This window comes from Anomaloglossus baeobatrachus, chromosome 5, assembly GCF_048569485.1.
Source record: "Anomaloglossus baeobatrachus isolate aAnoBae1 chromosome 5, aAnoBae1.hap1, whole genome shotgun sequence".
NCBI lineage: Eukaryota > Metazoa > Chordata > Amphibia > Anura > Aromobatidae > Anomaloglossus > Anomaloglossus baeobatrachus.
The window spans coordinates 569,982,423-570,008,855 of NC_134357.1; the positions used below are offsets into that span (position 1 = coordinate 569,982,423).

The following is a 26,433-nucleotide window of genomic DNA, read 5'->3' on the forward strand; positions in this document are numbered from 1 at the left end:
ATACATGAGGATATCAATGACCAGAAGATCCTAGAACTCACCTACAAGATGATTGAGCTGCTGACTGGAGAGGTGACACTGCTGGGAATGCTGGGACATTATACAGTAACGCTATGAAGGGATCGGGGGTGACGGTATCATTGTATGTGTCAGGTTCCTATAAGGTGTCAGGACGTCACCATCTATTTCTCCATGGAGGAGTGGGAGTATTTAGAAGGACACAACGATCTGTACAAGGACGTCATGATGGAGGTTCCCCGGCCCCTCACATCACCAGGTAATAGACAGGACACACACGGCCTATAATTATCTGTATGTAAGGAATGAATTCAGTCCCTGTATGTGTCTCCTCCAGGTCTATCCAGTAAGAGGACAACACCAGAGAGATGTCCCCGTCCTCTTCTCCCACAGGACTGTAAACAAGAAGATCCCGATGTTCCTCAGGATCATCAGGTAGATGGAGAGAAGGTGCCATGAAATCTCCCTATGATGCGTAGACGGCTGTGAAGGTCTTGTGCTCAGTCTTGTTTTATCCTCCAGTATTATATGTGTTATAGTTGTGTAATGAGAGCGGTGGAGATGGCAGGATTAGAGCTGATCATAGATGTGACTTCTCCATCTGTCTGTGACTTTTACAATATTTGTTTCAGGGTGAAGATCTGACCCATAGTAATACTACAGAGACATATGTGAGTGGTGATGATTGGTATAAAGTGGAGATTATTTCAGATGACAGTGCAGGTGAGTAGTAGCTTCTATATTTATTATTCACTGTTTGGTACAATTACAATTGGTACATACTAAAGATGTTTTTGTTGTGCTTTTTTACTTTTTTTTAATTGCTTTTTCATTGACATATTCTGAGAGATATATCTTTTAAAATTTTGGGCACACGGATCTGTCTGTGGATTTTTTTATGATCACTTAAGCAGCAATTTGATGTGGGTATACCAAATAAAAAGTTACTTTTATTTGATGTATTAAAAAATATAAACCATCCCATTGAGACAGCGATAGCTACTAAATATAAAGTGCTCAAAGTGTACCAATGCACAATAAAAAAAAATTCAGTTTTACCAAATGTTTTCTTGAAGGAGGCCATCCATGGAAGTGGAATGAAGATCTTAGCGAATGGGGGAGCCTGGAATCCCTGTCGAGCCCATTCTTTATCTCCCGTCCTCATAAGGACCTGGGACTCGTCTAGATTTATACAAACATCTCCCCTGAGTAGTCCCATCGTAATAGGTGGATGAAACTTGTTGGAAGGTTACATAATAGTGAGGTCAACAGACCACACTAGATACTGTCCTGGTGAGGATGGTAGATACAGCATGGGGCACGACAGGGATATCATGGTTCCCCCATTCCCTAAGATCTTCATTCCACATCCATGGACGGCCTCCTTCAAGAAAGAATTTGGTGAGACCGAACCATTTTGTATTGTGCACTGGTACACGTTTTGTCTACATGTTGTGGTTTCTATTTTTTTAAGAACTCAAAGAAAAGTTATTTTTATTACATGTACTCACTTCAAATCCCTGCTCAAGTGATATTTACTGATTGGATTGTGCGCAGCTCCAGCACTGACCCTGCAGTATCGCCCTATTCCACCACAGCTCCTGCCTCCTGTGATCCCGCTCCACCACTGCTGCCACCCGCTCTCGGTAAGATACCACTAGATTGTAAGACTGACCCCGTTTTTTTTACCTTTTTTTTCCCCCTCTAAATTTGGGTTGCGTTTTATAAAATGGTGTGTCTTATAAACCAAAAAATACACTAATTTGTTTTTGCATCACTATATTTTGAGAGATTTAACTTTTTTATTTTTTTTGTCGAATTAGGCATAATATTTTAGTACTTGGATTGATGTCTGCAGTTTGTACCCCCTGTCTTCATCAGCTAGTAATTGTATATTAATACAATTTGTTTCAAAAAGCAGCACTTCTGAATACAATTATGTATATTTTTTTTCCCTTGGTAGATGACTGTGCATCAGAAAGATATCTGCCATTTACAAATTTTGACGCAGCTGATTATGGTGTCATGCCATATATATATGAAGATCATGAAATAATTCTAGATATACCATCAGCCCATCACAACAAAAATCGATCATCTATTCCTTATCAACAAGACCTATCTTCTGATTCATTACAGCCTGTTAAGCAAAAATATGGAAATTGTAAAAGGGATGCTGAACATCAAAACACTCATACTGGGGATAAACCATTTTCATGTTCAGAATGTGGGAAATGTTTTACCCAGAAATCAAGTCTTACTGTACATCAGAGAATTCACACAGGGGAGAAGCCATTTTCATGTTCAGAATGTGGGCGATGTTTTAGTAACAAAGGAGATCTTGTTAAACATAAAAGAACTCACACAGGGGAGAAGCCATTTTCATGCTCAGAATGTGGAAAATGTTTTGCCAAGAAAACAAATCTTACTATACATCAGAGAATTCATACAGGGGAGAAGCCATTTTCATGTCATGACTGTGAGGAATGTTTTACTTACAAACGAGCTCTCGATAAACACAAAAGCACTCACACAGGAGAGAAACCATTTTCATGTTTAGAATGTGGAAAATCTTTTAGCATTAAATCACAACTTGTCAGTCATCAGATAATCCACACAGGTGAAAAGCCATTTTCATGTTCATTATGTGGGAAATGTTTTAACAGGAAAGAAACTCTTACTGCACATTATAAAATTCACACAGGGGAGAAACCATTTTCATGTCAAGAATGTGGCAAAAACTTTACTTACAAATCAGCGCTTGTTGCACATAAGATAATTCACACTGGGGAGAGGCCATTTTCTTGTTCAGAATGTGGAAAATGTTTTAACAAGAAAGCAAGTTTTACTTTACATCAGAGAATTCACACAGGGGAGAAGCCATTTTCATGTCATGAATGTGGGAAATGTTTTAACTGCAAACAAAGTCTTGTTACCCATAAGAAAATTCACACAGGGGAGAAGCCATATTCTTGTTCAGAATGTGAGAAATATTTTACCCACAAATCAAATCTTACTGTACATCAGAGAATTCACACAGGGGAGAAGCCATTTTCATGTCACGAATGTGGAAAATGTTTTACTTGCAAAGGAGAACTCGTTAAACATAAAAGCACTCACACAGGGGAGAAGCCATTTTCATGTTCAAAATGTGGAAAATCTTATAGCATTAAATCAAAACTTGTTAGACATCAGATAATCCACACAGGGGAAAAACCATTTTCATGTTCATTTTGTGGGAAATGTTTTAACAAGAAAGAAAATCTTACTGTACATCAGAGAATTCACACAGGGGAAAGGCCATTTTCATGTCTAGAATGTGGGAAATATTTTACTTACAAAACAAATCTTCTGGCACATCAGAGAATTCACACAGGGGAGAAACCATTTTCATGTCATGAATGTGGGAAATGTTTTACCTGCAAACAAAGTCTTGTTACACATAAGAAAATTCACACAGGGGAGAAGCCATTTTTTTGTTCGGAATGTGGGAAATGTTTTACAAATAAATCAAATCTTAATGCACATTTGAGAATTCACACAGGGGAGAAGCCATTTTCATGTCCACAATGTGGGAAATGTTTTACTTGCAAACCTGATCTTGTTAAACATGAAATAATTCACACAGGGGAGAAGCCCTTCTCATGTTCAGAATGTGGGAAAGGTTTTACCAAGAAATCATATCTTTCTGCACATCTGAGAACTCATACAAGGGAGAAGCCATTTTGATGTCCAGAATGTGAGGATTGTTGTTCCTGTAAATCAACTCTGTTAGGAATGAAAGAATACACACAGGGGAGAAGCCATTTTCATCTTGAGAATGGGAAGATGTTTAACAGAGAAATTACACACGACAGAGAAATTACACAGGGTATTAGCCATTTCATAAAATGATTTTATTGTTGAATTATACAACAAAAATTACAGTAAAAGTTAAGTTATAGTCAAAGTTAAGTCACAAGTCTAAAAGTGAAAGCAATTTAGAACAATAAATTATGAGGAAATGTACTGTATATATTGAGCAATAAATATCAGCAAGTGGAATACATAATATTGTGCATGTAAGTGGCGCTATCACTGTCTACTCAGTCCCCATCATGTGATCCCCGGCTGCAGTGGACTTGGAAGCTGATGCGGCATCAACAAGGCAGGACCCAGTTTCCATGAGTGGAGTTTCATCGCATGTCACAGCCCAGCATTCCGCGTGCTTGTGGTGCTCTGTTAATGAAAGAGTTGAAGGAGAGCGCGTGCACAATGCTAGTCTGTAATGTGCAGTGAAACTGCCCACAGCCCAGTCACTCAGAGAGATTGGGTCCCACCTCAGTGAAGCCGGGTCCACTTCCAATTCTGGAAATGGAGGTGACATCACCGATGCTGCTGCAGCCGTGGGTCACATATCCATCTATCTATTCTAGAACACATTCTCACATATCAATATACCAGTGTGATGTACTCACTGCTCATCAAGAAGACCCAACAGGATTATCCCAGGAGTAAATAGGACTCAAGGTCAGACCACTTCACACAGGTCCATCATTTCAGGCTAAAAGGTACAAATACTGGAAGAGGAAAATATTAGCTCCATAAAATCTGCTCACCTGGCATTTATTACATTGTGATGACTTTGTGAGCTAGCACTGCTGCACAGTGTAGTAGGCTGATTGTTAGCTGCAGGGAATCAGTTACATTGGGTTCCACAACCTCTTTTCATTTAACTTTGTAAGGTGCAGGGTAAAGTCCTCCATCTAATGTGCTCTGGTACAATTTGCAAGATTATCCCTCCTACATTTGGTATATTGTGCTCGGTTTTGCTTCTTAATGAGCACAAACACATAAGGCTAGAGGAAGAGTTAGTGGATATGAAACTGCTGCCTCCCTTCATACGCTTTCCTATTCTCCCCTGTGAAGATCTATTTGGATTTATAAATTAAGAAAAAAAATATATGTTTTTGCTATTTGGTAAGTGCTGAGTTTTTCCTTTTACTATTGCTGAATCCTTAACTAATCATTTATTAAATTAAATTATTGATTTAACATAAATTTTAGTTGTGATTTATGTTTCTGTTAATATAAGGCGAGGCAAAGCAACCTGGAACTCACAGAGCAAGAGTTAGGCCCTGTACCCACGGGAGCTTGCTTCTGCGGATTTTGCCGCGGAAAACCTGCGGATTTATCTGGATTTTCCAGGTAAATCCGCAGGTTTCAGCACAGACACGCCCCATGTTATCCTATGGGACATGGGGAGTGCTGTGTCCACGTTGCGGAATGTGCGGTTGCGGAATATACTGCGGATATCCCGCAGCCGCACATAACTGCATGTCAATTATTCCTGCGCCATTACCTACGGAAATCCCCTGCCTTGGTCCCATACTTACCTGCCTTGATAGCAGACACCCGGTCATTTTCCCTCGGTGCACAGGAGCAGGAAGGAGGAGGTGGGCGGGGCCTGCACGAGCTCCGGTCATGTGACAGTCGGAGCTAGTTCAGGCCCGCCCACCTTCTCCTTCACAGTGTAAACACAGCCGTAGACTGAGAGAAGTGCTGCGTGATGGAGGTATGAACGCCCCGATCACTCAGAACTTGTTCTGCATTGAGGATGCAGTGCCGAAGCCATGGTACTGTATCCTCAATGCAGAATGCCCGCACCATATCCGCAGAACATTCCGCAAATAAACTGCAGCATGGAAACAGACAAAGTTGTGCTGCGGTTTTCTGGGAGATCCTGCGGGATATAACCGCAGGACACTTTCCCCCGTGGGCACATAGCCTTACTGTTCTAGTCCTTCATAGGGAATTCATACTTAACTCGATGGGTTTAAACATAGACTCAGTACTGCCACATCTGTAGGCTCAAAAAGACTACATCGGACAGACTTGAGTCTACCAACTCCAAAGGAATACCAGCCTTTGCCCTTTTACCCTTGTACAGAGATTTAGTGTTACAGCAGAGTGCACTGGATTGCTTCCATGGTGCTAGATGGAGTAGTAAACCAGAGGCAAGGGAAGTCAAGGCAGCCAGTTCAGAAGTAGGAGAGCAGTCAAGGCACAACATCAGAAGACACCGTGTAGGGCCTGGTCCCGGTGCGGCACCCCCGCACGCTCCTGCCTTCAGGCCGCGGAGGGGGCGCTGCTCTCTTCACCTGCCTGCCGGTTCGATGGGGAGCGCCACGTTATGGGGAGCCCACCACCCTAACAATATCAGCCAGCAGCCGCCCGGAAAAGCCGCATCCATTAGATGCGACTTTTCCGGGACTCTACCCGACTCTTCCCAAATTGCCCTGGCGCGGTGGCAATCGGGGTAATAAGGAGTTAATGGCAGCAGCCCATAGCTGCCACTAAGTCCTAGGTTAAGCATGGCAGCCGTCTCCCCAAGATAACTGTCATGTTTAACCTGTTATTAAAATTAAACAAACACACACATTCAAAAAATACTTTATTTATAATAATTAAAACAAACAAACACCCTCGTTCACCAATTTAATAAAACCAAAAAACCCATCCAGGTCTGCCGTAATCCATGGATGTCCCACGACGCTCTCAGCTCTGCTACATGACGGTGACAGGAACGGCCACACACAATGACCGCTCTCTATCACCTCCAAGCAGCAACTGAAGTGAGCCGCGCGATCACCGATGACGTCAGTCAGGTTACTCGCGGCCACTACTGGATCCTCCACCTGTGACAGCGAGTCACCCAAGTGACTGAAGTGAGCTGCGCGATCAGCGAAGAAGTCACAAGTGAGTTGTGGTGACGGGTGGGTGACTCCAGCTAGCCTTGGGTAACCTGAGTGACGGCAGCGCAAATGTCGCCGCTAACTTCAGTCACTCAGGGGATTAGCGGACGCCGGTGATTCCATCATGAATGTCCACTAATCAGGAGGCCACACAGAGACAGAGCCGTGGTATGACAAAAAAGTCGGGTGAGGTTCACCCGAGTTCATTCTCATCGTGCGTCTCTGTCTATGTCGGCTGTCAGTGGGTATGTAGCAACGACATTTTACAACACACACAGATCAACACATTCGGACACCACATGGACATTACACGTACGCATACACGGACATTCCACATGCACAAACGGCAAGCATACGCCATTACACGGATGTCACACGTACAGGAGAAACGCCCATAAAAAATGGAACACGGACCCGAAAAACGGAACGTGAGACACGTACGTTTTTTATGCGGAAGTGTGTTTCAGGCCTAAGGGAGTATCGGAGAAGGTAAGAAACTTTTTACAAATTCTACTATAAATCCTTGTTGTGACAGGTTTTCTGCTTTTAGTAATGTAGAGACAAGTGCCAAGGAGACTTCCCGACGTGTTAGTAACGACCTTTCAAGTTCCATGCCATCAGATGGAAGCCCTTTTGTTGTGAGTGGAACACTGGACCCTGTATTAGGAGATCTGGAATCTCTGGAAGGACCCAGGGATCCGTAAGTGACATAAACCTCAGGAGAGAGAACCAGGGCCTCTTGGGCCAAAAGGGCGTGATGAGAAGGACTCTCGCCTGATCTTCCTTGATTTTCCATATAACGGATTTTAGCAGGACAATCGGAGGGAAGGTGTAAGCCAGTTGGAAAGTCCATGGAAGTTGGAGTGCATCCACTGCATATGGGTGTTCTGCAGGGTTTACGGAGCAGAACCTGGCAACCTGTCTGTTGGACTGAGTGGCGAAAAGATCTATAAGGGCCTCCCCCGTAGAGCTACAATGCGCAGAAATATTTTCGGATTCAGACACCATTTCCCCTGCTTCAACTCGTGACGACTTAAAAAGTCAGCTGTTGTATTTGAAAATCCTTTTATTTGAAGGGCCGAGAGGGAGAGAAGGTGCTGCTCTGCCCACTGGAAGAGACCTCGTGCCCCCCTGGTGATTGATATAAGCCACTGTAGACTGATTGTCTGATAGTATCCTGTCATGGTGGCCTTAAAGGACAGGAGAAAAGGCTTTCAATGCCTTCTCTACTGACGATAGCTCTCTGAGGTTGGAGGGTTGTCCTGGTTCCCAGATTGACCAGGACCTCTGGGATATCTGCGCTTCCAGATGTGCCCCCCACCCCAGCTGACTGGCATCTGTGGTGACTATCTTCTGTGCCCGAGGCAGCCACGGGATTCCTGTGGAAAGATTATCCTTGGATGTCCACCACCAGAAGGAATTCCTTGTTTTCAAGGATAGAACTGTATCACCTTCTAAATATCCATCTAAGTTTCTTTGGGCAGAGAGGATTTCCCACTGAAGATCCCTTGAGTGGAGTGCTCCAGGGCACTGCCGAAAAGCATGACGTCATGGTTCCAAAAAAGACATAGCCCTCCTGAGGGACATCTTGGGATGGCGTATGGCATGTAGGGCGAGCGTCGACATCTTCAGGATTTTGTTCTCTGGCAAACAACATATCTGGTGTTCTGAATCCAACAGCATGCCCAGGAATAACTGAACTGTAGCTGCCTCGCCTCCAGTTGAGACTTGGCTGTATTCATAATCCAGCCCAGGTCCTTTAGGACTACCTGGAAGCTCCGTACTTGTTCTACACAATGTTGTTGTGATTTGCAGATGACCAGAAAGTCGTCCAGGTAGGGAACAAGAAGCAGATTCTGGAGTGTCAAGAAGGCTGTTATCTCTGCCACTATTTTGTAAAAATTCGTGGAGCAATGGAAAGTCCGAATGGAAGTGCTGTGAATTGGAAATGACAAATCCTGTTCTGGATGGACAGAGCTACCCTTAAATATGTTTGATGATCCGGATGAATAGGAACGTGGTAGTAGGCATCTTTGAGGTCCACTACCACCATGTAGTAGTTATGATGCAACAGTTTAATGGTTGACTGTACAGATTCCATCTTGAAGGGATGGGTTTGGATGTATTCGTTGAGTTTCTTCAGGTTTATTATAGTCCTGAATGAGCTGTCTGTTTTTTTCACCAGAAAAAGAGGGGAGTAAAACCCCTTCCCTTGTTCCGCAAGGGGAACCTCGCAAAGGACCTGTTTGTCTATCATTCCTATGATCTCTGCTTCCAGAGCCCATGACCTCCAAAGAGGCGTTACAACGTACCATTGTTGAAGATAGAGCATAAATTGTATTCTGAGACCTTCTCGGATAATACTCAGAACGTACGTATTGGAGGAAATGTTTTCCCAGGCGGTTAGAAAATGTAAAAGCCATCCTCCCACCTGCGGCTTTGCGTCATTGGGATGGCTTTCTTGTGGAAGTGGCGGAGCCACCGAACATAAATCTTCGATTCCCTTCTGGGCTTGTATTCCCACTTTCGATTGTTAGGTTTTTCCTTGTAAAATTTTCTCTTCCGAAAGGAAGAACGCTGGGAGCTTGATGAAAATCTAGGGAAGGATTTCTTTCTATCTGCCACATTTTTCAAGGCTTACTCCAGTTGCTTGCCAAAAAGGAGCTGACCATCACATGGCATTGAGCATAGCTTATGTTTGGACTGCAAGTCCCCTGGGCAGTCTTTTAACCATAGCTTCTTCCTTGCGGCATTGTACAAACCAGCGGATCTGCCTCCGAACCTAATAAAATCTGCTAGTAATGCCGCTGAACCCCATAGTAATGGCAGGTTTGACAGCATTTGATCATGAGGCAATCTATCTTTGAGTTGGTCTTCATCTTGCTTAAGCCAAATCATCAATGCGCGTGCTGCACAGGTATCGGCAATAGCGGGTTTCAAACTGCCCGCTACTGACTCCCAGGTGTGTTTCAGATAGCGGCCAGCTTTTTTTTATCCAGGGGATCCTTTAATATCCTTGAATCTTCCAAGGGAAAACCCCAAGCTTTGGAAGACTTAGCCACTGCAGCATCTATTTTTGGGGCTTTCTCCCATGGAACAGAATCCTTATCGTCAAACGGGTACTTTCTTTTAGAAGAGGAGGGGAGAGCTCCCGCTCTATCAGGGCGGTTCCATTCCTTTTTAGAGAGCAATTCCACCTTAGCGTTTACAGGAAAGGAAATCTTACTTTTCTCCACTAACGCACCAAACATCAAATCCTCAAGAGATCTTGGGGTCTTTTCATCTTTAAGGCCCATTGTGGCTCGTATTGCTTTGACTAGCTTCTCCATATCCTCAACAGGAAAACATGGTCTGACCCCCATGTCACGGTCGGATGATAAGGAATCTGAGCAAAGATCAAGACTGGATGAGGGGGTGAGCCGGAATCAGAATCGACTACTTTACTTTTCTTTTTCCTCAGGATATTTTTTAAAGAATCCTGTATCTCAGAACGGATGACCGATCTGATTTCAACAGAAACTCCCAGGGACTCTTCAGCTATTGTGTTGTGTATACATCCCGCACATAGCCTTTTCTGCCAGTGTGCCGCAAGCGGTGCCTGACACAAAGGGCATTCCCTGTTCTTCCATTTAGAAGTGGCTTTTTTTGGGTGCAACCTAGTGTTTTTGCAAGAAAAAACCACAAGGGACCCAGTAATAAAAGTGACATTCTTGAAGATCACTTACCAATCCAATAGATCAAAGGGTACTGGATTTGGAGGCCGCGTTGGCTTATTCACCTTCCTGATGGAGCCGCAGGAAGTCCTGGACCTTTGGCTGCCACGGCTGGGTTCGACTGGTCTCACTGGACTGACTGCTATCCTTACATTTTTCACGCTGAGGTGTTGCTTGTCTCCATCCATGGTGAAAATGAAGCAAGCGCAAAATTGTTTCCAGCCAGGTTTTTTTTTTAGGCCATAGCCGTCCTCCTCCGGTCCCGAATGGCTCCTCCCCCTTCTCCATGAATCCAGCAAGGCCCAAATGATGGTTAGCGATCCCCTGGCGAATCCCTGCTCCGTGACACCGCCGCCCATGCCACCAATGAGATCGCATGGACGCCGCCATGTCTACAGCCCTGCCTTCCAGTGCGCTCCTGTGACGTCACCCGAGATGCCCATATCTTCCAGCATGCTCCGGACACGCGTCACAGAGTGCGCCCTGCTCCCAGAAGGCCTGCAGAACTAGCAGGTCGCAGAAAGGACGCTGAGGAGCGGCAGGGAGGAGGATGGTGTGGCGATCCCGAGACGGTCTGTGCTACCGGCACCCACACAGACACCAGGTCCCAAGAGGGTTGGTAGACGGCGCTTCCAACCACAAAGAATGGCGCCACAGGACCCACCCTTTTTTTCCGGACACTGAACGGGGTTGGGTAAGTTCAGGCCTCTTCTGGCCCATAATTTCCTTCTGTACCGCACACAGAATGAGGTCTCCCATCAACGACAGGAAACCGACTGAAGAGGGGGAGAGGTACCACCCTTTTATTTCCAAATGGTTTCCTGTCCTTGCTGGGCGGATCCCTCTCTCTCACGTGGTGCTGTCATGGGTGAGGGGACAAATATCCTAATCTCTGATGACCCCCTAAAGCACCATCAAATCTATTACCAACAAATGCAAAGAACATGGTATCACAACAAACCTGACAAAAGAGGGCTGCCCACCAAAACACTCAGTCCGGGCAAGGAAGGTATTAATCAGAGAGGCAGCACAAAGACCAAAGGTAACCCTGAAGGAGCTGCAGAGTTCCCAAGCAGAGGCTGGAATAACAGTCCATACGATCACAATAAGCCATACATTCCATAGAGCTGGTCTTTATGGAGGAGTGGACAGAAAAAAAATTTTGACTTGCAGCCAAAAATTGGAAGGCTCATTTTGATTTTGACAAAAGACTTGTGGGAGACTCCCGAAATTTATGGAGTAAGGTGCTGTGGTCACGAGACCAAAATTGAACTTTTTGCTGTTTTACAATTCCTTCAATTTGCATTTTGGAGAAGGAGGTAAGGTTGCTCTAGGCTGATAACCACATGTTAACCACAGGCGGTTGTTTGATTTGGGGATGACTATTCCACTGGTTAGCTGGGCGTATGACCTGTGGATGTCCACAACAATAACATATGTGCTCCACTATTTTCCCTCCTCGTCACGGTCCTGAAGATGAGGGATGAAATGGATGTATGGTATATCATTATTTTTATTATTATTATTAATAAAAATTAATATAGCGCCATTTATTCCATGGCGCTTTACGTGTGAAAGGGGTATACATAATAGGGACAAGTACAATGATCATAAACAAAATAAGGCACAAACTGGTACAGGAGGATAGAGGAACCTGCCTGAGAGGGCTCCCAGTCTACAAGGGATAGGGATACAAGGGATTCACATGGGCATGAACATGAGATGTGGTCTAGTGGGGTGCTGAACATTGTGGACTGGATGACAATGGACCACTGGTGGTGGGAAATTGGTAGTTCTCTCTCCATTCAGCAGTAGCTTCATCCACTGAGGTTTGATAGTGAGAACCTCATCAACTAAAGCAGCAGCTTCATCTAATGTCACAGGTTTCCCCTCACGCACCCAGTGCCTGATGGCAATTTTGCAAAGAACTGCTCTTTCATGATGACCTATAGGACCTTCCCCCCCTATTCCTCCAGCCAAGGACGATATGCTTGTTTCATTATATGGGCATACCTTTTAAAAGGCTGAAGAGCAGAACTGGGTTCTGTAGGTTTCCAAAGTTACCTCATAATACAGCATGATGATTTCCTTAATGTCCTCATACTCACGGGTAAACCGAGGGTCCATAGCTCAGTACGCTTCTGCAACTTCACCCTCTAAGAGCCTCAACAGTAGTCGGACCTACTCTATTTATAGAACTTCCATTATCTGACATTGATGTTTAAAATCTTAGAAGAAACCCTCAATATCCCCTACAGCCTCATTAAAAGGCTTAAGGCCGCTTTACACGCTGCAACATCGCTCAAGCAATCTCGTTGGGGTCACGGAATTTGTGCCTCACATTCGGTCGCTTTAGCAATGTCTTTGCGTGTGACACCTATGAGCGATTTTGAATCATCGCAAAAACGGTCAAAATTGCTCATCGGTGACATGCCCCCCTATTCTCGAATATCGCTGCTGCTCGGTGTACGAAGTAGTTCGTCGCTCCTGCGGCAGCACACATCGCTATGTGTGACACTGCAGGAACGAGGAACCTCACCTTACCGGCGGCCGCCCGCAATGAGGAAGGATGAAGGTGGGCGGGATGTTACGTCCCGCTCATCTCCACCCCTCCGCTTCTATTGGTCGGTGGTTCGGTGACGCTGTTGTGACGTCGCTGTTACGCTGAATGAACCGCTCCCTTAGAAAGGAGGCGGTTCGCCAGTCACAGCGACGTCGCTAGGCAGGTAAGTAGTGTGATGGGTCCGCGCGATGTTGTGCGCCACGGGCAGCGATTTGTCCGTGTCGCACAACCGATGGGGGCGGGTACACACGCTAGCGATATCGGTCACGATATTGTGACACCCTGGGCAAGCCAGGGGTCACAGGTCATTACACCACCACACCCTACATCCCAGTTAGGAACACCAAAGCTACCAAAATCCTTGTTGCCTTCCTCCAGGGGCTGATGTTCACACCAGGGGGTGGGCCAGGCGGTTGGCTCCGCCCACCGAGGAGTACACAGCCCTGGAGGCGGGAAGAACCAAGCAGTCTAGTGAGGGAAGTGAAAGTGAGAGGAAGCAAGATAGGGTTTGGACAAGAAGGAGTAAACAGTGGAGTGGTAGAGGAGCTAAGTGAAGTGAAAGTGAAGTAGTAGTGGAGCAAAGAAGAAAAGAGTGAGAGTAAGAGTAGTAACGCCTGAAGTAGTCCACCTGTGTGCAGGACAGAGTCAGCAAGGTCAGCAACGGCGGTGACAGTCTGGAGGGGGACTGCTCGGAGGTTGCTGGAAGGACCGTGAACGGGTAGTGGCCCGGCGGTCTGGAGCAGTATACGAAAAACAGTCAGCACCAGGGCAGGGGCCTCTCGGACCCCGGCAAGGCTAGGAGTCGCCATAATTTGCCAAATCCGTCAGTGAAGGGGACGTCTGTCTCCAAACAGCCAAGTCCCGATTGAAGGCAACAGTCCGACCGTAACGGAGATACACCGCCACCGCCAGGGCACCAGTCTCTCAGGGCCAGCGCCTGCGGGCAAAGTAGGGCTCCTCCGGCACATATCCAAGTCGGGGAGCGGGTTACCGGTGGGAACCCATCGCTACCAACAACGAAACATAGGGTGCAGGTCAAAGGGACATCACCGTCACCTACTGGGAAAGCAAGTGCAGCCGTCCGTGGGAACCGTCTTTCCAGCCGTGTGGTTTACCGAAAAACTGTGTCAACGTCTCAGGCTGAGTGAGTACCACAGTGCCGCAAGGCACAGCACTGCCCCCGCGTCCCTGCATCCCCCACCTCTTCACTGGGCCCCGGGATCACCAACCCCTACCCACGGAGCGGCAACACAACAACTGGCTGCTCCATACCATCCTTCCCGGGAACCCCATACAGAGCAGCGGTGGTGCTAACAAATCACGACAACCGTGGGTGGCGTCACGGACAATAAACAACCCCCACACCCAAAAACAACCCCCTTTCACTCACGGGCGAGGAGCGCCGCTAGAGTCCCCGGGATCCGACCCACCGCTCGAGCCACCGAGCAGCAGCAGGCCGCAGCAGCCGCGGCAGCCGGACCCGAGCAGCAGTGGGAGAGCGCGGCGTCCCCTCCTCCGCCCGCGACAATATCGCAGCGTGTAAAGCGACCTTTAAACTCCTTCCGGGACACTATTGGGGATTCCCTCATGGTGAGTATTGGGGTGAATGACTGCCTCTAGTTTTTAGCTGCTTCCACAGTGAGTGGCTGTTTATGAGCTCTACGACTGGCCTCTTGTTTATCCTCTATGGTGGCTTAAGGTGGCTTTACATGCTACGATATTGCTAAAGCAATCTCGTTGGGGTCATGGAATTTGTGACGCACATCCAGCCGCTTTAGCGATGTCATTGTGTGTGACACTTATGAGCGATTTTGAATCGTCGCAAAAACGTTCAAAATCGCTCATCGGTGACATCACCCCCTCTTCCCAATTATCGTTGCTGCTGCAGGTATGATGTAGTTGGTCGTTCCTGCGGCAGCAGACATCGCTACATGTAACACCGCAGGAACGAGGAACCTCACCTTACCTGCGGCCGCCGCTAATGAGGAAGGAAGGAGGTGGGCGGGATGTTATGTCCCGCTCATCTCCGCCCCTCCGCTTTGATTGGGCGGCCGCTTAGTGACGTCGCTGTGACGCCAAACCAACCGCCCCCTTAGAAAGCTAGGCAGGTAAGTAGTGTGACGGGTCCGCGCGATTTTGTGCGCCACAGGCAACGATTTGCCTGTGTCGCACAAACGATGGGGGCGGGTATGCACGCTAGAGATCTCGCTAGCGCGATTGCAGCGTGTAAAGCCACCCTTAATCTCCCAGTAATGTCATATCCTTCTTGTACAACACAACCCAAGGACTTTTCAGGGTATTTACCTCCAATTGCTCTGGGAATCCTTCTCCAGTGCTATCTTGAAGGCTAGCTGCTCCCAAAACCTCAACCATTATTGGACAGTCCTCTGTAACTGACTCCTAATTCACAGGCCTTTGTATTTTCACAATAGTCCAATTCCTATATCCTGAGGTTCTGGTTCCATTCATTGCCAGATCGCTGTTTTCAATTCCATCTTCTCTTATCCCACAGATGCCAACCAGGTTGTGACACAGCAGGCTGGGACAGTAGACCGATGAACAATCAAAAAACCTTTATTACGTGACTTGGAGAATATTCTACCAAACATACAGTAGTTATAATTCCCAAAGTCTGTAACCGCAAAAGGAACAAATCTGGAGGCGCCACCCAGTACTCCAACGCCAAGGGGAATAAAAACACTTATCCTTAGAAGATCTCCTCAAATCCAGCAGGTTGGTTGATGATCCTGTGAGAATACAAGCCATTTTGTATTCTCTAAAAACCATCTTGTCTTATAACTGAATGATGTCATAGGGTTTAGCTTACACTGATGGGTGAGGAAGTTTCACATTTCTACAAACACCCCTGTGGCCCTTATTGGTGCATGGTGACTTCTTTGTTGGAGGTACTATATAAGCTGGTCTCATGATGAAATAAAGCAGAAACCTTCAGTACACCATAGATGGTGGGTGCTGTATTGATTTCTCCAAGCGCTTGTAAAAAAAAAATCTTATTAATTTGGAGTTCCAAGGGCATAGAAGGAGTGTATTTTGCTCACAATCCCATCTGTAAGGGCTAGGATCTGGAAGCAGCAGATCCTAGCCCTTGCAGTTACAGTACCAACAAACAACCCCCAATCATGTGTCTTCTCTGTTTCTACCTTCTTCTTGGGATCACCCCCTAGTAGGGCAGAGATACGCACACCCCAGCCCCTTACTCCTCAGGTAAATTTCATTCAAAGCGGGTCACTGAAGTGTCTGCAAAGTAGTGTATACAGGAGGCCCCCTGCAGAGAGGAAAAAACAAGCATATTCCCCCCCACCCCACCAGAAGCAGTACAATGAATGTAGATTACATTAGAGTCCATGGAGGCCAACTAGGATGACACACACAGCCCTTATGGATATAGTGTTATAGTACATCCTGATGATGGAGACCAGGGATAACCTCAACATATACAAGGTGGCCATAAAATAACCTAAGGTGTTTGGAGCCGTGTGCAGACTGACCCAGTGGACAGAAGTGGCTAAAAATTGGTATGTATGCTATTCAAGGCATGGGAAAACGAATGGCATGTTAAAAATTTTTTTATACCAAAACTTTACTGAAACAGACTATGACCTGTTTTGAGGCAACAGGGTTACTGAGGGTTCAGCCAGGGTGCTTGGCGATGACCAGTAAGCAGAGAGGTTTTGGATGACATTGCCACTGCCGTCATGGAACAGGGCACGAACAACCCTGCCGGGAACAGCAGTGCACACAGTGTTTCCAGGCAATTGGGGCTCCCATACAGCAGTGTGGAAAGTTATCCTCGCCCTGGTTGAACACTCAGTAACACTGTTGCCTCAAAACGTGTCATCATTAATTTTTTTTCAGATGCCTTCCGTCTCCCCATGCCTTGAATAGCATAGATGCCAATTCTGTCCACTGGGTCAGTCTGCACACAGCTCCAAACACCTTAGGTTATCTTATGGCCACCTTGTGTAAGCCAATAATAACATATATACCGTAGTAGAAGAGGCTAGTAGTCTGTACATATAACATTTCCCTGATTACAGCTCCAGCCTAGCCGTGAAGATTGGCCCCTATTAGATACGTATGGAGCCCCCGCTCCACATAGGCTGCTTTTAATGTTCTCACATACCCTATATATAACATCATTATTAATTCCCTCAAAATGTAGAAAGTGGTCATCTCCAGAATGATCACATGACCCCGGCATCATGAAGGCTCCTCCAGCTCATCACTACTTTCCATGTGTACAGTCATGGCCAAAAGTTTTGAGAATGCTACAAATATTAATTTTTACAAAGTCTACTGCTTAAGTTTTTCTAATGGCAATTTGCATATACTCCAGAATGTCATAAAGAGTGATCAGCTTAACAGCAATTACTTGCAAAGTCAATATTGGCTAAGAAAATGAACTTCAACCCCCAAAACACATTTCAACATCATTGCATTTCTGCCTTAAAAGGAGCAGCTAACATCGTTTTAGTGATTGTTCCAGTAACACAGGTGTGGGTGTTGATGAGGACAGGGCTGGCGATCAATCAGTCATGATTAAGTAAGAATGACACCACTGGACACTTTAAAAGGAGGCTGGTGCTTGGTATCATTGTTTCTCTTCAGTTAACCATGGCTATCTCTAAAGAAATATGTGCAGCCATCATTGCTCTGCACAAAAATGGCCTAACAGGGAAGAGTATCGCAGCTACAAAGATTGCACCTCAGTCAACAATCTATCGCATCATCAAGAACTTCAAGGAGAGAGCTTCCATTGTTGCCAAAAAGGCTCCAGGGCGCCCAAGAAGGACCAGCAAACGCCAGGACCGTATCTTAAAACTGTTTCAGCTGCGGGATTGGACTACCAGTAGTGCCGAGCTAGCTCAGCAATGGCAGCAGGCTGGTGTGAGTGCTTCTGCACGCACTGTGAGGCGGAGACTGCTTGAGCAAGGCCTGGTTTCAAGGAGGGCAGCAAAGAAGCCACTTCTCTCCAGGAAAAACATCAGGGACCGACTGATATTCTGCAAAAGGTACAGGGAGTGGACTGCTGAGGACTGGGGTAAAGTCATTTTCTCAGATGAATCGAATCCCCTTTTCGATTGTTTGGGACATCTGGAAAACAGCTTATTAGGAGAAGAAGAGGTGAGTGCTACCACCAGTCTTGTCTCATGCCAACTGTTAAGCATCCTGAAACCATTCATGTGTGGGGTTGCTTCTCAGCCAAGGGAATCGGCTCACTCACAGTCTTGCCTAAAAACACAGCCATGAATAAAGAATGGTACCAGAATGTCCTCCAAGAGCAACTTCTCCCAACTGTCCAAGAGCAGTTTGGCGCCCAACAATGCCTTTTCCAGCATGATAGAGCACCTTGCCATAAAGCAAAGGTGATCACTAAATGGCTCATGGAACAAAACATAGAGATTTTGGGTCCATGGCCTGGAAACTCCCCAGATCTTAATCCCATTGAGAACTTGTGGGCAATCATCAAGAGACGGGTGGACAAACAAAAACCTACAAATTCGGGCAAAATGCAAGCATTGCTTATGCAAGAATGGACAGCTGTAAGTCAGGATTTGGTCCAGAAGTTGATTGAGAGCATGCCAGGGAGAATTGCAGAGGTCCTGAAGAAGGAGGGTCAACACTGCAAATATTGACTTGCTGCATTAACTCATTCTGTCAATATAACCTTTTGGTACTCATAATATGATTGCAAATATATTTCTGTATGTGATGTAAACATCAGACAAACACAATTAAAAACCAGAGGGCAACAGATCATGTGAAAAAATAATTTTGGTGTCATTCTCAAAACTTTTGGCCATGACTGTAGAGTGATGAGCCGATCCCGGTGAGAGAGACGTGAGCAACGCACAGAGATCGGAGGACAATATGTGATTGTATTTCTAGAGGAAAGTGTCAGGACGAAAACACAGGAACAGACATCAGTTATAACAGAGTAATGGAAGTGATAGATACATACGGCTCCAATCCATACACGTACACACACGGCTCTGCTACATCCACACTGTAAACCCCTCCTGACCCCACACATAAACTTCCCCTCATCCAGCACCATGACAACCAGCACAGCAGAGTCCTGCATACACTGAGGAGCTGATCATGTGACCCCTGACTCCTCCCCTCCATGTGACATCATCACAGGTCCTATAAGTACAGAGCATAAGGGGTCGGGGCTCGCGAACCCTGCATGAATATAGTGGACAAGAGGAAATATCGCTACGCCCACAAACCGGGAATCAGCCCATACATTCTAGGCTCAACTACTAGTGTGCGTGTGCAGGTGGAGGTAGGTGCAGGTTCCCCATTATTTTCTTTCTGGATTAGTTTATAGTCACACTCATTTCCATTTTCCCTTCTCAAAAATATAAATGTGTTTGTTTTTTATCTTTGTGATTTCTTTTAACTTTAGCTTTTACATCCCTGTCACATTTACCCCTGAATCCCCCCCCCGCGCTCTCCTTACCTGAATCCCCCCCCGCGCTCTCCTTACCTGAATCCCCCCCCCGCGCTCTCCTTACCTGAATCCCCCCCCCGCGCTCTCCTTACCTGAATCCCCCCCAGCGCTCTCCTTACCTGAATCCCCACCCCGCGCTCTCCTTACCTGAATCCCCCCCGCGCTCTCCTTACCTGAATCCCCCCCCATGCTCTCCTTACCTGAATCCCCCCCGCGCTCTCCTTACTTGAATCCCCCCGCACCCTCTCCTTACCTGAATCCCCCCGCGCGCTCTGCTTACCTGAATCCCCCCCACGCTCTCCTTACCTGAATCCCCACCCCGCGCTCTCCTTACCTGAATCCCCCCCCGCGCTCTCCTTACCTGAATCCCCCCCGCGCTCTCCTTACCTGAATCCCCCCCCATGCTCTCCTTACCTGAATCCCCCCCCATGCTCTCCTTACCTGAATCCCCCCCGCGCTCTCCTTACCTGAATCCCCCCCACACGCTCTCCTTACCTGAATCCCCCCCCACGCTCTCCTTACCTGAATCCCCCCCCATGCTCTCCTTACCTGAATCCCCCCCGCGCTCTCCTTACTTGAATCCCCCCGCACCCTCTCCTTACCTGAATCCCCCCGCGCGCTCTGCTTACCTGAATCCCCCCCACGCTCTCCTTACTTGAATCCCCCCGCACCCTCTCCTTACCTGAATCCCCCCGCGCGCTCTGCTTACCTGAATCCCCCCCCGTGCGCTCTGCTTACCTGAATCCCTCCGCGCGCTCTGCTTACCTGAATCCCCCTCCGCGCGCTCTGCTTACCTGAATCCCCCTCCGCGCGCTCTGCTTACCTGAATCCCCCCGCGCGCTCTCCTTACCTGAATCCCCCCCTCGCGCTCTCCTTACCAGAATCCCCCCCCCCGCGTTCTCCTTACCTGAATCCCCATTTGAAAATGAACGACGTGTCAACGATAAGGTGAGTATTTTTGATTTTTGATCGTTAACGGCCGTTTGTTGGTGTCACACGCAACGACGTCGCTATCGATGCTGGATGTGCGTCACAGAATCCGTGACCCCGGCGATATATCGTTAGATACGTCGTTGTGTGTAACGGGGCCTTAAGTCTTTGGTTTTCTGATCTTATGTCGTTTCTATGGTATGGTATGGTATGTGATGACATGAAAGCCTTATGTGTCTAATATATACTACAGTTAAAATGTTTAGGGTCACTTAGATATTTCCTTATATTTGAAAGAAAAGCACTTTTTTTTTTCTTCAATGAAGCTAACATTCAATTAAACAGAAATCCCCTCTATACATTGTTAATGTGGTAAATGACTATTCTAGCTGCAAACATCTAATTTTTAATGCAATATCTACATAGGTGTATAGAGGCCCATTTCCAACAATCACCATTCCAGTGTTCTAATTGTACATTGTGTTTGCTAACTGTGTTAGAAGGCTAATGGATGTTTAGAAATCCCTTGAAAACCCTTGTGCAAGTATGTTAGCACAGCTGAAAACAGTTTTGCAGATTAGAGAAGCTATAAAACTGACCTTCCTTTTGAGCTAGTTGAGAATCTGTAGCATTTCATTTGTTGGTTTCATTAAACTTTCTATATACAGCTTTTCTAGTGATCCGCTGCTGACCTCTGATTGGCCAGCATATGATCATTGCAGCAGCTGTATACAAAGCTTGTATCTGAAGAGCGCCCGGGAATCTGTCCTCTGATATAAAGCAAAAAACCTACTCAAAATAATGTACGCAATCAGAAACCAAGTTTCAAAGAGTATAAAATCTCTTAATTTTATTTCAATTAGATTAAAATACAAAACAATGACAATATTATATCGATATAAATAAGCAAAAAATCGCCAATTCATAGGTCTAAAACCCAAAATATACCAACATCTTATAGAAAGTGCCTCCTGAAGAAGTTATAGCACGAAACACGTGTCGAGGTATCAGGTCTATCCAAATACCGCTCTGCAGTAAGTAGCCTTATATCAATGTCATTGTATTGTTCTATAATATTATTTTTGAATTTTCTTGATGTATTAATGCTATTTATTATTTTTTGCACTTTGAAAGCTCTACTTGTTACTAGAATTATCTAAAGCTGATGACATTGGATATAAGCTACATGCTATTATTTATTTCACCACTAGATAGTAGTAATATTCAATTTTGGAATAAAACACATCTAAAATAACGCTCTATATATTATAATGAATTAAAAAACCTTTTCTATATGATGTTGGTATATTTTGGGTTTTAGACCTATGAATTGGCGATTTTTTTGCTTATTTATATCGATATTATATTGTCATTGTTTTGTATTTTAATCTAATTGTAATAAAATTAAGAGCTTTTATACTCTTTGAAACTTGGTTTCTGATTGTGTTCATGGTTAACGAGTTTAGCTCAATATTTATATGATATTTATGATACAATTGTATTCAAAATAATGTGTTGCAAAGTGTGCACAGTACCAGCATTTTGATATAAAGCGCTGACTATGCAGCCCCAGCACGGGCAGTGATCAGCAAGGGGCCTGTGGGCCTGCACATCGCAAGTAGCATCAGTGGTCACATGCAGCTGTCAGGGCCAGGTGGACGGGTAGACCCAGGAGGTGGATCCACTGGGCCGAACTCCTAGATGGTGGTAAGGGGTCCAGTAGCTGGAGCACTATAGGCAGCAGAACAGTCCGTGCATAGGAGTATAACGGAGAAGTCCCTGGGACCACGGAGTCACTGATGGTAGTCCGAGTGACGCAGCTCAGGTTCGGAAGCCGAGAAGATGTCAGGCGGGGTCCGGAACCTTTGGAGCGAGATGACGGGTCACCGCAGGGATCCGAGATGGTACGGACTGTCAGGATGGCAGATGGACAGCGTTCGGGGTTTTCGGAATTCGGCAGGACTGGATGGCGAGGCAGGCACGGCTCTACAAGAGAGATAGGTGAGTATATCATAGAGAAACCAGGAGACCTGACTCCTAGCTTAAGAAACACGAAGATCAGGCCCCGCCCCCTTGGACATCAAACCTTTTTATACCCTGTACCTGTTTGCATCATTTCCTGTTAATGGACGCTGGCCCTTTAAGAAAGGGTCAATGACCGCGCGCGCGCCCTAATGCGCATGCGCGCGGCCCGAGTGCCAGAAGCCAGAGCAGGAAGCTGCGAGGAGAAAGCAGCAGGGCCGGGCTGGGGCTGAGAAGCCGACGGGCGCCGGGAGCGGGGACCAGGACGCCGGGGACGCGCCGGCAATGGATGCTGGAGAGCGGGGAGCGGCGGTGACCGGACCAAGGAACCGGGAAGCGAGGCAGGGGAGCCGGGGAGCGTGACAGGTGAGCCGGGGGGCAGCGCAGGGGACCCGGGGAGCGTGACAGCAGCCTACGGGCAGAGTCTTTGAGACCACTGCACTATGGGATATGTGGGAGGGTGCGGGAAAGGGGGGTAAGGACTCCATGCACTGTACCCATCCAGCAGGGCAGCAACATGAAGACGGCAGTGTTACCTGTCAACAAGGTCCTGCCCCTGTCAACGTGACTTCACAGGAAGCAGCAAAATCACGGCAGGAGCGGTCACATGGCCGCTTTGAGCCAGGGAGAGGGGCTGACAGCCGGGTAGGTAGTTAGTTGCTATCTACTTACCTTCCCCTATGTAGCCCAATAGTGAAATGACAAAAAAAAGGCAAAATAAGTCGGATAACCCCTTTAAGTGTTTAGTAGACATTAGTTCTAGTTTTCGATCAGTCGTATGCACATACAAAGGGTGCATCTTATCTCATTAACTAGAGCCAATGGAAGAAAAAAAGGGCAAATTTAGACTTGTGATGTCATCAAAGAACAAATTTAGCCTATAGGGGGCCATATCCTCCCACAGCCTAATCGTGTGGTGGGGTCCAGGACCAGAAGTTTTACTACAAGGTCTTTAGCGCTGGGGAAGAACTTTTCCAGGATGTTCTTCAATGGTATCGCGTGGCAAGACTTACACCTTCAGACTTCTCCTAAACTCACAGCGTACAGTACCTGCTGGCTATGGCCGAAGATTGAAAGTTTTATGGAAATTATGATGACCTCTGTCAGTTTGGGGGTTGATGCAGGTTGCCTAATCCGTGTCCTAACAAGCACTGTCCATTCCAGAACCGGTTCAGCCGCAGCGATCCAGCTGTAACATTGAACAATACATTCAAGACGTAGATAATAACGCTTTCGAGCTTGATCTCCAGTTCACAGAAGAGGATAAGCGGCTTCTGCTAGAGAAACAAGCCTGTGGAAATCAATGGCGTGTGTGTGTGTGTGTGTGTGTGTGTGTGTGTGTGAGTGTGCGTGCGTGCGTGCGCGTGCGTGCGTGCGTGCGCGTGCGTGCGTGCGTGTAACAATTTAATACTGAAAATAGGTCCAGTTGATAAGAGAAAGGGGTTGTTTGCTCTTTGGCGTCCGCTTCTACTTACAGAAGCCCCAATCCTTTATTATGTGGGCCATTAAAAACAGTCCTAAAAGGAGATATCTTGAAATCACAGTAGTTGTGCTTAAGGCTATGTGCGCACAGTGCGTTTTTCGCGTCGGTTTTGCGCGTTTTTTTGGGTGCGTTTTTGGCCTCAAAACTGCATGACTTTGCTTCCCCAGCAAAGTCTATGGGTTTTCATTTTTGCTGTCCGCACACAACTGTTTTTTTAAGCTGCGTTTTTGAGCTTGAAAAAAAAATGGACATGTCAATTCTTTCCTGCGTTTTTCTGCGTTTTCCCCCCATGCAATGCATTGGAAAAACGCAGCAAAGCGCAGAGATCAAAAACGCAGCAAAACGCAGCCAAAAACGCACCAAATCGCGGTAAAAACGCATGCGTTTGTTTGTGCGTTTTTAGCGGCCAAAAACGCACAAAAACGCAGCGTCAAAAAAACGCAGTGTGTGAACTTAGGCTATGTGCACACGCTGCGTTTTTTTGACGCTGCGTTTTTGTGCGTTTTTGGCCGCTAAAAACGCACAAAAACGCACCTGCGTCGAAAAAACGCGGCAAAAAACGCACGCGTTTTGCCGCGATTTGGTGCGTTTTTTTGCTGCGTTTTGCTGCGTTTTTGCTCACTGCGTCCTTATGCGTTTTTTATCAGTGAACAAAAAAAAAAGGTCTGATGTCATTTCCTTCTTCAATGTGTTCTTCATTCTCCACTAGTGTATGCAGAAGAGCAGACAGCTGCAGAACTACAAGGCTCAGCATCCTCGATCCAATAGTGTATGCAGGACAGCAGACAGCAGCTGTCGAACTACAAGGCTCAGCATCCTCCATCCAATAGTGTATGCAGGAGAGCAGACAGCAGCTGTCGAACTACAAGGCTCAGCATCCTCCTTCCAGGACTGTATGCAGGATTTCTTTGCCCCCCCCCAAAAAAAAAATGACGTGGGCTTCGCCATATTTTTGTATGCTAGCCGGGTACAGCAGGCAGGTACGGGCTGCCCCCAACCCCCAGCTGCCTATTTGTACCCGGCTGGGAACCAAAAATATAGGGAAGCCCTTTTTTTTAAATTATTTCATGAATTTCATGAAATAATTTAAAAAAAAAAATGACGTGAGCTTCGCCCCATTTTTGAGTCCAGCCGGGTACAACTAGGCAGCTGGGGATTGGAATCCACAGTACAGGGTGCCCATGCTTTCTGGGCACCCCCGCTGTGAATTGCAGTCCCGCAGCCACCCCAGAAAATGGCGCTTTCATAGAAGCGCCATCTTCTGGCGCTGTATCCAACTCTTCCGGCTGCCCTGATGCCGGGTGGCTAGCCAGGTAATAATGGAGTTAGGGCTAGCTGTATATTATCAGCTAGCCCTAAGCCCGAAATTCATGGTGTCACGCCAATATTAGACATGGCCGCCATGAATTTCTAGTAAAGATAAAAAAAAAACACAACACAGAAAAATATTTTTATTAGAAATAAAACACAACACAATTAGTGACTCCATCTTTATTGAAATAAACCCCCCTCCGCAGTAATCCTGGGTCAGGGTCCCGCGCCGTGCAATCCGGATCCAATATCATCTGATCGGTTTGCTGGAAGGCAAAGCGATCAGATTATGTGTCAGGTTCTAGGGGCTGAATCCCATCACACATCAGCTGATTGCATAAAAGCCGATTATACAATCAGCAGATGCATCAGTAGAAAAAAAAAAAAAATAATACTCACTTATGTGCTGAATTACCGGCAGCTCCCGGAGCGATGGGGCGGAGTCTGATCCCGTCCGATCGCTGCAGCAGCTGCCGGTAATCAGGGATGAAGTCTCCTGACGCATCCGCTGATACCGGCCGGGCGCCCGCGTCAGCCCGAGACTCGATCAGCTGATGCGTCAGGTGACTGCATCAGGTGATCCATCGCCAGGTCCTGCAAGCAAGGTCCTGCCCCGGGGAGACTGCGCACAGCCGGAGCGGGAGCGGCGATACCGTGACAGGAGCTGGGAGCGGGCATGGCACCGCGAGGCTGCAGACAGGTGAGTATAACTTTTTTTTTTTTTATTCTACTGTTAACTTTTGTTTTCGCAGCCGCTTCCACCTCCTGCCTGTACATGGCGCCGCACGGCAGCATACATGCACAGGACGGGAGATGGACGCGGCGGGTGACGGTACCGGGAGGATTCATGCTTCTGTCTATACTGACAGAAGGAATCCTCTTCCTGTACACGTCACTTTACTACCCACCTCCTGCGCTTATAGCTGCGTTTTTGGTCTTAGAAACGCACCAAAACGCAGCTATTTGCGTTTCTCATTGCGTCTTTCAACATCCCATTGAACTCAATGGATGAAAAGCGCAGTGAAAAACGCGGGAATAATTGACATGCTGCGTTTTTGTGGTCACCACAAAAACGCAGCTGAAAAAAAACGCTGTGTGGGGACAGCAAAAATGAAAACTCATAGACTTTGCTGGGGAAGCAAAGTCATGCAGTTTTGAGGCCAAAAAACGCACCCGAAAAA

The 26,433-nt window shown here is 46.6% G+C and overlaps 1 protein-coding gene across 2 annotated transcripts; it reads left to right on the forward strand.

Annotated features, from left to right (window-relative positions):
- Positions 1–357: 357 nt before the first annotated feature.
- LOC142312369 (uncharacterized) lies at positions 358–15,872 on the forward strand. 2 transcript variants are annotated; one of them, XR_012754369.1, is made up of 4 exons: positions 358–453; positions 651–741; positions 1,617–1,664; positions 15,541–15,872. XR_012754369.1 is itself a non-coding variant. In XM_075351308.1 (4 exons), exon 4 carries the CDS (start codon positions 2,044–2,046, stop codon positions 3,745–3,747), a length of 1,704 nt encoding a protein of 567 aa, XP_075207423.1. In that variant the 5' UTR covers positions 358–453; positions 651–741; positions 1,617–1,664; positions 1,982–2,043; the 3' UTR covers positions 3,748–5,058. The 2 variants fall into 2 exon arrangements, 1 of the variants encoding a protein (XP_075207423.1); XM_075351308.1 differs by lacking the exon at positions 15,541–15,872 and adding an exon at positions 1,982–5,058.
- The last annotated feature ends 10,561 nt before the right edge of the window (positions 15,873–26,433 follow it).

Excerpts from the sequence above, each read along its gene's own strand:
- LOC142312369 (XM_075351308.1), top strand. The coding sequence starts at position 2,044 with ATGCCATATATATATGAAGATCATGAAATAATTCTAGATATACCATCA.